The following is a 12,075-nucleotide window of genomic DNA, read 5'->3' on the forward strand; positions in this document are numbered from 1 at the left end:
GGATGCGGAACAATATGTACAATGGCAACATTGTTGAAAGTTAACCGCGCGATAGCAAATGAATCCCACTACGCGCATCGGGGATATCCCTCCGAGAGCGGGGGTGAGATACACGCAGATAGGCAGATAAATAGAGGGATGAAGAGAGAACGAGGGCGGGATTGATTTAAATTTCGACCGCAAAAGTGGTCGGAGACACGGACGAACTGTGGGACTGAAATAGCGATTTAATTGCGTTTGCGAACTATTTTCACCTCTCCCCTCTCGCCCGCCCCAATCAGTTATCCCTTTCGAGCCCGAACTCGAGGATTCTCAATGGTCGCGGTGTGACGAGCGGCTATTTTTTTCTCCCTTCGACGAATGGCAATTTCAACAAATTGAAAATGGTACATGTCACTTATGATACGATATATATAAAGCGCCCAGAATCGCCGCCGAAATTGAAGTTTGACCGACAGATCAAAATAGAGCGCGCGGTAATCTTGTGGAAATCAAATAATGGGTTTAAAGCACCAGAATCAAAAAAGAAAGAACCGTTTGAGAGAACAATACCTTGAACAATATCTGTTAATTCCATCTTAGAAGCTTTAGAAAGTTTAGAATTTTTAAGAAGAGAATAACTGCTAATTTTTTTTTTTATAAATTGTAATAAATAATAATATTCTGATTTTTAATTGTACATATTTTACTGTACTGTTTCAAATTAAAAATTAACAATATTTTAAAAAATTATAAATTAATAACCATATTTAATGTGTTTTTTAATGAACATATTTACGTTCTATGTTACATTTTACTTTTAGACTTATAATTTTTAGTATTTTTAAAGAGCAAGAAATTAAAAAAACAAAATACAAAATGTACATGTAGTATCACATTTTCGTCCAAACTATTTTCTGCCTAGATTTAAAAAAAAAAGTATATTATAAAAATTATACTACAAATGAACTACAAATACGATAAATATACGCAGCTGCCTTTATAGAGATCGGGAAAGCGTACAATGAAACATGCGAGAGCGTTAAAACAGGATTTGATGTGTCACGGCATTGAGTTATGGTTGCGGGTAAAGAGTAAAAAACTCGGATACGGAGGGGATATTTGAGAAATATCGTACACCGCGGGATGTACGAGCCGCAGAGATAGCGCGGATCGATCGGCCACTTCATTAATGGATAAAGTGTTATGGCGGGTAATCCCCTTGCCGTGTATCCGCAGTTGGAACGCGAGCCAAAAACCTTCTGCGTGATAATTATGTAATATCGCGCGGTTGCGCGAGTTGTGCGCCCGCATTGCGCACACGTAACGAGGCGGAGGTCGTAACACTTTGCAATTGCAGTTACGCGGATCACTTTGGCATTACTACAGATAGCCTCTCATTACAGACAACGCGGACTATCAGCTTTAAGAACGTAAGAGAGCAATTTCTTTAAGTTTTAGTGTCGCGGCTAAACCGTAGGAGAATATTATTATTTCGAGAAGCTGTGACATTATTTTTAGAGATGATATTGCGCCTTGGGAAATTAAACATTTATAACGGAATCTTCTCGTTTATCTACATGATCACAATGCACAAAATATTAATTTCATGGTTAAAATTAAATAACTGTTATTTGGCGTAATGGACAAAGTGAAATAAATTAACATGCTACCTTCATTTTATCATTATTCGTTGCAATAGAATTTTCATTATAACATATAATGATAAAATGTTATGTAATATAAAAAAATGATACAAATGATAAATTATATAATAACGATATAAAATAAGACTACGTTTTTATCAGTAGAATGTTAAATAGAGAACGTTTTACTTTATTTGCTATCTAGTTGTTTACATTATTAAAAATTTTAAATTAAATTGTATTTATTTTCTACAAGTATTTTAAAAGGTTTCAATTAGTCACCAGTTATCAATGAGTGTTATTGAAAAATCAGACATCAACTAGAAATGACCATTATATTATAAAAAAATCTATCATTCTAATTAGTACGTAGTACAACAAAATATAAATTTACAAAAATAAATAATATAAGAAAAAAAATAAAAATTGGCTGATGTTACATGCCTCGGTTATAGGCATATATTTTCAAAATAGTTATTTAAATTAACACAGTAATAACTACGCTTTTAGAAACTATTAAATATACTTTCTAATTTGTAAAATTAAAACGCGCGTTGTGAGTAAGGCAATAAATAATACTAAAGGCTAAAACAAGCAATCAGGTTTTTTAAAATGGAATAAAGAAAATTTATTCATGTATAAATCCAAATATAAAACGTTTCAAAACATTGGCAATTATTTAAAACAAGAATATCACCTCAAATCTTAATAAAAATATACTCATTTGACGCCTTTTCACTCAAAATAAAACAAATGTGAAAGAAAAACGTGGCGGTCTGTCCTGCAAGGCGAGTAATTAAGCGTTAAAGTTAGCGAGTTAATACTGTTAAGATATCTGTCATATTGATTAAGGTTGCAGTCCGATTCACATTCAAAGTGCTATTGGTCTCTATCTTTATTGTTCATTAAGCATAAACAAGAATAAAATAAAGCTAATAGTGGTTTAAGCGCAAATCGGACCACAACCTAAATGCTTAAACTGAAGTTCAAGTATTTAACATAATTAAATAAAATACATAAATGATTGAAGTTGAAAAAAGCTAGTTGAACAACTTAATCGAGTTCATAACTTCTTTTCAGTATGTTATATTATAACACATTTATCTTGAATCCATAAAATTAATATTTGTAACGCTTTTAACCTAATACACAAAATATACATTTGCATAAATATCTTACATGGATCCATTATTCTGATCTAATTGTAAGATTAATGTTGATTTCTCACTCACCAATATCACGACGCGTAACAGCGGAATCGTTACGCCACATTGACCTGTAACACAAATAAGAAATGTAAATTAGCGCTCAAACGACACAATTAACATTAAAAAAACTAATATGTTACTCACCATAGGGTTGCTTCGCCGTTGCCAATTGTCCCAGAGCCTTCGTTTCCTCTCAGTTTCCGTGCGCGCACAACTAACACAACACTCGCGAACGAAAGATTAATTACAATCGCGCGCTAATTATCGAAGCAACGCGCGACACTTTGTTGGCGGAACTGCCGGCGAAGCGACATCACCACGTAGCGAAAGGGACACACGACCGCGAGAGGTTATGATCCAGAATGCGTAGATCGATATTTCGTAGGAATATTAGTCGGTTTATTTTATTACCGCATATGAAAACTCGGAAGTAGCCGCGCGTACAAAAAGAGAATTCGCTCGACAATGATAAGCAAGCTGGGCGATACGTTGGCCGAACGGAGCTTGCGGTGATTCGCACGGGCGAGCTAACCTTTACGTCGTTCTGCAACAACGAGCGCGTCTCAAAGCAATCTCGCTGTCTCGTCCGAACGTTTATCTCACTGCAAGTTACTCACGAAAACTCGGACGCACATGCAAAGAGAATCGAGTGCGAAATATCCATTGCGAAGTGAACACGGTATCCTCCCGCCCGTCGCCCGAATACAGCGAAAAGTCAACCAGAGTCTCAGGACGATCGTCACCTTATACTCATTTTATTCCATAAACACACTCGACATCATATTAGCAAGGAACTTCAAAACGAGAAACACGAAAGAAGCACCAGAAACGGAGCACGAAGCGTTCGCTGAACATCGGTTACAGGTGGGTAGAGGACAAAGCAACATGGCAGTGGCAGCGACTCAACCTCAACGACCGTCGTCGGTGCTGCGCAGTCACTGCGCCACTTGCGAACGTTGCCGAGCGGCGACGGACGTGATCGAGTGCCGCACGGCCGCTTGAGGCGCTCGGTTACGTCCGCCGCCGTTCGGCAACGTTCGTAGATGGCGCATGATGGCGCAGTAACTGCGCCGTACGCCGTACCGGCGCTACAGTCGTCGATGGTCGTCGATGGATGTTGCTTTGTTCCTTTGTCCTCTACCCACCTGCCCCACTTGTACCGGTGTCCACTGAACGCTCCGTGCTTTCTTGGTGCTTCTTTCGTGTTCCTCGTTTCGAAGTTTCTTGCGGATATGATGTCGAATGTGTTTATGGAGTGAAATGATTGTTGTATAAGGTGACGATTGTCTTAAAATTCTGTTTGACTTTTCGCCGTGTTCGGGCGACAGGCGCGAGGGTATCGTGTTCGCTTCACAATGGACATTTCGTGCTCGATTCTCCTTGCATATACAGCATTTTTGTGTGTATGTACCGTACATCAGTGCCGTGAATATTCATACGAAATAGCCATCGCCTTGAGACACGCACGTTAATTCACATTAACTCTCACTCGCTGCGAGCTTCGTGTCGTTCGTACGCGTACTTTTTTGCATAACGTCATCGTCGACGATTTCGTGGGCGGAGTTTTTTTGTATGTTGTACATCCGAGTTTCGTGAGTAACTTACAATGAGATAAACGTTCGGACGAGTCAGCGAGATCGTTCTGAGACGCGCGCGTTGTTGCAGAACGGCGTAAAGGTTAGCCCGCCTGTGCGAATCATCGCGAACTCTGTTTGGCCAATGTATCGCCCAGCTTGCTTATCATTGTCGAGCGAATTCTCTTTTTGTACGCGCGGCTACTTCCGAGTTTTCATATGCGGTAATAAAATAAACCGACTAATATTCCTACGAAATATCGATCTACGCATTCTGGATCATAACCTCTCGCGGTCGTGTGTCCCTTTCGCTACGTGGTGATGTCGCTTCGCCGGCAGTTCCGCCAACAAAGTATCGCGCGTTGCTTCGATTATTAGTGCGCAATCGTAATTAATCTTTTGTTCACGAATGTATTATAGTGTTAATTATGCATGGACGGAAACTGAGAGGAGACGCAGGCTCTGGGACAATTGGCAACGGCGGAGCAACCCTATGGTGAGTAACATTATATAAGTTTTTTAATGTTATAATAATTGTGTCGTTGAGCGCTAATTTAGATTTCTTATTCATGTTACAGGTCAACGTGGCGTAACGATTCCGTTGTTACACGTCGTGATATTGGTGAGTGAGAAATCAACACTAATCTTACAATTAGATCAGAATAATGGAATATCCATGTAAGATACTTATGCAAATATATATTTTATGTATTAAGTTAAAAGTGTTACAAATATAAATTTCATAGATTCAAGATGAACGTGTTATAATAATATAACGTACTAAAAAGAAGTTATGAACTCGATTATAATTTTCAACTAATTTTTTTTACACTTCAATTTATGTATTTCATTTAAATATGTTAAATACTTGAACTTTAGTTTAAGCATTTAGACAGCGGTCCGATTTGCGCTCAAACCGCTATTGGCTTCATTCTATCTTGTTTATGCTTAATGAATAATAAAGATAGAAACTAACAGCATTTTGAACGTGAATTGGACTGCAGCCTTAGTATAACAGATATCTTAACAGCTTTAACTCGCTAACTTTAGCGCTTAATAACTCGCTTTGAGGGACAGTCCCCTTTTTTTTTATTTGCATTCTGTTATTCGCATTCTTTCTTTCTGAGTGAAAAGACGTCGAATGAGTACATTTTTATTAAAATTTATTTGAGGCCCTCATTCTAAATAATTAATGTTCCAAAACGTTTGATATTTTGATCTATACATGAATAAATTTTATTTATTCCATTTTAAGAAACTTGATTGTTCGTTTCTCTTGACTAATTTATATCATTTTCCATTAATAATTGTCACTATGTTTTCAAAAAAGTCCAGGTAAATTTTGTAGATAATGCCATTTATGCTAGTATTTTTTGAATCATTGAGCTATACAATCAATCAAATTTTTGACATTTTCATGTCTATTTTTTTTTTACATAAGTAAATATATATTCTATTTGCACTATACGCTAATAAAAATAATGATTTTGTGCAGTATTGTTATAGTTATGTTCAACTTATTTTATTTTTTTACTAAATAAAATAGTTATAAAATAACTATAAATTACTTATTTACACATACAAACGCACTCTCTCTCTCTAATATTGTTTTATCCATTACAAAGTAATTAAATCTATATGCTTTTACAACTTTTCGATTATTATACTATAGAAGATACATGATAGCAAATATTTTATTAACGAAGCAACACGTTTCAAGTAATAAGCTATTAAAATAATATTATTAATGCTATGCATTGTTGCTGCATCAGAAACAGCATTTTGAGAGAAGAAGAAGAAGCTTGCACGTCGTCGTAGCTTAAGTTCTAAGAATAAATGAGCTCGCGTAAAATATGGAAGTTGCAGCAAATATGTGAGGACTTGATCGTCGCAGGACGGTAGTACATTTATCTGATAAAGAGGATCATCAGTCATCGCGCGGTTGCATAAATCATCGGAAAGTTGGCGGTGGAGCGATTTGTAATGTCTAGAGCGGGATATCCCGTATTTTACGCCCATGCTGTATTATTTCCGAGGGAGAAGAGGGCACGGGAATTCCGGGAAATGGTGCTTCATCACGTGAACGATAATTACCTGATATCAATCTAGAGTGGCGCTATTAAGTGCCTAGCGCTATCGAAAAGCCGAACGCGCGTATTATTGCCCGGTCGCGATTTTTTCGCGATAATAACGAATTTCCAGCTAGAACTTATCGTGACTGCCATCCATTTCCCGGAACATCATTTGCTTCAAACGGAACATTTGTTCCGAGCGACGCTCTTGCTCGTTCAATTGCATTTGAACAATCGTTGCTTCAATCCCGCGTGGCGCAATAAAATGCTTAAGAATATACTAATCTTCCTATGTGCTGCATGTGATAAAATAAAGAGGATAAGGTAAAAGTACACACGAAAGGTAATTTTTAAGTCTCAAAGGACGCAAGCGTATTTTCTCTCGGAGTGTGTAATATTCTTCGGTTCAGAAAAAAGTACTTATATAACGAAACGTTAAAGAGATATTTTTATAAATACGAAAAATTATCACTTTTTTACTTGTCATGCAATTCTATGTTTAAAAGAAAATTATCTTGGATATATTCAACAGACGCAGAATTACGATTATCAGCAATAATTCATGCACATACAATTATAATTTTCTAATGAGAGCAGAGATATTTACAATCATTGTACGTAGTATTTTACACAAACTGCAAAATGTTTAAACATATTATTTATTTATTACATGCATGTACATATTCGTATTTCTGACGTACACTGCATCCTTGAAATTACTGTGCATTTTTGCCTTACTCTTTTTATTATACATAAGTATAAAATTAATTAAAAGTAAACATTCTGTGGATAAAACTTATAAATTCAATTATCGAATGATTTAATTATCCTTCTTGATAGCAAATAAAAATGTAAGAAAGATTAATGTTTCATTAAAAATAGCTAAATCATGTGTTGCAAATACATATTATCATATTACACATAATGTCATTTATAACCAGAAACTTGCACCGCGAATCAGAATTAGAACCAATCGCTCATCCATAATTTTTTCTTTAATTGAACCAAAACTGTAAAATAATAAAATAATTTTTGGTTTATAGTTTTCATTTGGTTCTTAATTTATAATTTATTATTTTTATTATTTTGTTTTATGTATCTATATTATTCCCTTTATAAGATAATATGATTTAATGAACGCGGATATTTCATTATGAATCTGAACAGAGATCGTTTTCCAGTGAAATATACAGATGACACAATGCAATACAATGAATTATTTTAATCTTATTTAACATTGACAAATAACAAGGATAAAATGATGAATAATAATATTAATTCTATAAAATATTTAAAATAGAAAAAAAAACGAATGTTCAAGTTTCTAGAAAAGCATCATCAAGTATCTAAAACAATGTAAACTCTAAAAATATTAGTATTTTTTTAAATATAATATCTGTATCTTATATCATTTCCTTTACCTTTACATATAACGTGCGTACATTTAAGTTATTTTATTCTACATCTTTTTACTATTCTGATCTCAGTTATATACTTTTTATTTTCTCTTTACATACATACAGACAAAATAAAAATATCAAGAGAAATATAAAGAATTACATTGTTTAATAAAATAATGAAAAATGTAGAAGAAAGTAATTGTAGAAAGACCGTAATCATAACCGAAAAAATTTAAGCGATTCTAATTTTTTATTAGTTTAAAAATTGAAACTAGAACATTTACTCCATTTTTTATTAAATCGCACTTCGTAATTGAATATTTTTTCGATCTTGTTTATAATAACGTGATTCGTAAATACAACAATTTCGATGTCATCGCAGTAAAAGATAGACACTTTCCATCTTGCTTAGACCTCACTTTGGAGGAACTTTCGCGCTCTCAATCGTTGTAACGAGAAAATGATACTGTTCATCGTTTCTGGGTGCACAGACGGCGTATCCTTCGAATCACTCCTGAACGTATGTACGTCGCAGTATATAACTATCGATCTTGTATAACGCCTATATTTGAGTTTCCATCTAAAGCTTCAGATACCGCGATCCGTACATCACTTAGCTCGCCTTGCAGAATAAGAGGAGACATAGTCAACGGTGATAGCAATATACACATAAGCAACAACCTGTTTCTAAAATTAAAAAAAAAAAGATGGAGTATGTAAAGAGCAAAGAAAGAGATAAAGAACCAAGATTGAGTTAATAAATTTTTTAACTAAATTAAGTTAAAGTTAACTGATTTATAAAATTTACATTAAAAAATGCATTAAGATTAATTAACTTAAATTTTAAAAAGTTAATTTTAATAAGCATTATATATATTAAATTAATAATACTGTAATTTTAAAAAATTAATTTACTCTAAATAATAAAACAATTACAGCGTAGATCACCAAATAATTAAAAATTTTATTTGTAAATTAAATTTATATGAAATAATAAAGAAATACTATTTGTTATATAGAAATGTGTTTTTTCTTTTGCGTAGCTAAATTTTTAACTTGGAAAAAATTAATAATTAAAGTTTGTGTTTTAAAAATAATTAGCTGAAATTAAAAATTAACTTAAAATTAATTAAATCAAAAGTTATTAATTTTTTAACTTTATTATTGAACGTTTAACTTTTTAACTAGTATTACCTAACTCTTAAAAATAACATAAGCTCGATATAACACATTAGCATTGTCATTTTCATGCAACGCAACTTTAAATATTCATATGAAAAATGAATGCTAAGACTTCCTTCTTTATTATCTAATGGTCTTCTTTTACATTTTAATTTTTTTAAAAATATATCGCATTAATCGTTTTATTAATTTTATTTTGATAATTGCAGGAGAGCTCTCAAGTTAAAGGGATCAATATGTTTCTAAATCGTTCTAGTGTAACTCTGTCACGCGCGAATTTCTGCCACTTCATCCGCAATTGATCGCTATACGCGAGAACGAAAAGAGAAAATAACGATGACGCACGAGTTCGCCCTCTCTTCTTCATTCTTCTCATTTCCCGTATGGCATGCCACGAGATATCGGGCCGAATCACGAGTAGTAACCATTCAAGGAGGTAAGCTTTATATACGATCAGACGCGTTAGCAATTTATTCCCTTCCACCGTCGCCGTTCTCCACATCCTTTCGAATGGGACTCCTCTGCAAAAGGGAAAGCTCGTTCAGGCAAAACAACAAATAGCATACAACGTAAATACACGGAACGTATTAAATTCATCGTACGATATTTATACGGAGATGAATAACTGGAATAAAAGTAGTATCTTCTTTAGAGGAAGAGAAAAAGTGTTATAGTTAAAGAAATATGATTGAATAGTAATTTAATAAAATAATTAAATAATGAATATTTTTACGGGTTGTTTAAACTATTAATTCACGCAAAATGAAATTCGGTTTAATCGGTATTAATTTTTCTAGTAATTTTGTAGTAATTTTAGATAAGACAAAAAACGAGAATTTTACTAAGTTAGACATTAGAAAAGAATGATAATAATTAAGCTTTGGTGGAACAATTCCAATTACATGTTTAATTAATATAATAAAATATTTAATAATATTTATTATTATATTAATAGTAAACAAACATAATAATACTAACTAATCGGTTACTTAATAATTATTAGACGGTCATTAAATATTACTAGATATATGGTCATATTATCTGAATATGTAATTGAAACTATTTCACTAAAGCTTGATAATTGTCTCATCTTCATCTAGGCTTGACTATTATCGAATTCTTTTTTCAATGGGTAAGTATAACTATCACAACTATGGATCTTCAAGAAAACCATCGCGTATAACACGTGTCAAAAATAACACATTTTGCTTCTAAAATACAAATTTCTCTATATACACACATTTTAAGTATATATTAACACTATATTTATTTTTATTATATTTATTATCTGTAATATTCATGCATATTAATTTATTATTACTATTAATATTAAATATATAATCTATTATATATTATCACTTTAATCGATTTTATATAAGACACACAATATAGAACGATATAAAATAAATTTATATAAGAGACTACATGAAATAAATTAAAAAAAAAATGCCAACAGTAAAGTGTTGCCAAATGATTGATCATCCATTTAAATACTAAATATGCTCAACATTGCTAGACTGAGGTCATTGAACAAGAACATACTGACATACGTTCAGTGTGGTTTGACTGTTGACAAAAGCATCTTTCTTATAAAAAGATTGATATGTTTCGTTACCAAAAATTTTCTACGATGCATAAATAACAGTATCTATATAATATATATTATACATATACATATATACGTATCATGCATAAGCAGTATGCGATATGCACGCAAATGGGGATGTAGTGGAGAAAACATCCGGATGGTCTGTAACAGCTTGCCTAAATTCCATCTAAATTCAAAACAGACCTGAAATTGCTACCAACAGGCGCGTATGGGATCCACGATGCTTGCGATGAGCAACGGATTTATCTAGCCACGTCAGGATAAGCAGTTCGCTATTGCCTCGCCGTTTTTTTTAAATGTCCTTCCTTAATGGCACAATTCATTGATAAAATATTGGGGATACATTGGGGGTCAATATTACGACAATGCTAATTCCGCTATTAGAGTTCCTTCCCAACAAACATGTGTAACAAATGTATTATATATAACAATTATATTTAGTGGAAAATTACAGCTAACATTTATATAACTGTAACTTTGTGCTTGCTGGGTTCCTTTCGTGCATAAGTCCAATAGGATGCAATGTGGTATCTCTACCCTGTGCATAGGAAAAAGTAAATTGTATCTGTAGAGAGAAAAGTACCGATACACCGGTTTCATCTGCTATACGTAACAGACATTTAATTAAATTGTGAGCCTGTACGCCAAGAGAAATCAGACGAGATGTTAAATGCATATAATACAAAGCGTACAAAGAACCTAATGCTAAATATTTCAGGCGTACATTTTACAATGAGGACAATGTTAAGTAACCAATATCTATACATGTGATATCTATACAATAGCATACAGTATGCTATTAAAATAAAAATTATTATCTTTCGTCTTGAACGTTGTAATCTGATTTATAATTCTAACAAATGTAAAAGAATTTAGTATAAATGATTCATTAATGTGTATGATAAAAAATGTGTCTTCTCATTATATACGAAAAGTATTTTCATCAATGGTCAAATCAATGTATATAAAGCAAACGATGATTTTTAGCTGCACTTTTCTTTAGAAAAAAAGTGATGAAGTAAGACTTCCCGCAAATGGCGTTTTTCTGGTACAAAATTCGACATTTTTAATGCGATAAAAATAATAGTTGTTTACACTGTAGACAAATTACATGTACATATATACTACGTTTTAAATCTGTGTACCTACTGCACCTTTTAAGTACAAATATTGCCAACTTCAACATAACGTATATTTACTAAAAAAATATAATATGGTACTATAAAAATTTGATGTAAACAATTATATATCATCTCTATTTTCGTCACTGGTCAAACCATGTTGAACGTATAAGATCTCGTCCGATCACTTCACAGTCAAGTAATATTGGGCACGATTAGTAATTAAATGGATGATTTAGAAATACAGTAGTGTAATGTTGATATTTTTTGTGCTTACTTTAAAT

General features: G+C 33.0%; 1 protein-coding gene across 4 annotated transcripts in view; it reads left to right on the forward strand.

Annotated features, from left to right (window-relative positions):
- The first annotated feature begins 3,873 nt into the window (after window positions 1-3,873).
- LOC105202030 (inositol-phosphate phosphatase) overlaps window positions 3,874-12,075 on the forward strand; it is a 28,093-nt gene continuing 19,891 nt past the window's right edge. The window contains exons 1-4 of one of the 4 annotated variants that reach the window (XM_039450644.1): window positions 3,874-4,109; window positions 4,828-4,903; window positions 4,986-5,029; window positions 9,271-9,497. In XM_039450644.1, the coding sequence (XP_039306578.1) occupies window positions 9,398-9,497 (100 nt within the window). In that variant the 5' untranslated portion in view covers window positions 3,874-4,109; window positions 4,828-4,903; window positions 4,986-5,029; window positions 9,271-9,397. Of the gene's footprint in view, window positions 4,110-4,189; window positions 4,237-4,827; window positions 4,904-4,985; window positions 5,030-9,270; window positions 9,498-12,075 lie in introns of those variants that run through there. The other 3 variants (XM_039450631.1, XM_039450637.1, XM_039450641.1) reach the window with 3 other exon arrangements.

Source organism: Solenopsis invicta, chromosome 1 (assembly GCF_016802725.1).
Source record: "Solenopsis invicta isolate M01_SB chromosome 1, UNIL_Sinv_3.0, whole genome shotgun sequence".
Lineage (NCBI taxonomy): Eukaryota > Metazoa > Arthropoda > Insecta > Hymenoptera > Formicidae > Solenopsis > Solenopsis invicta.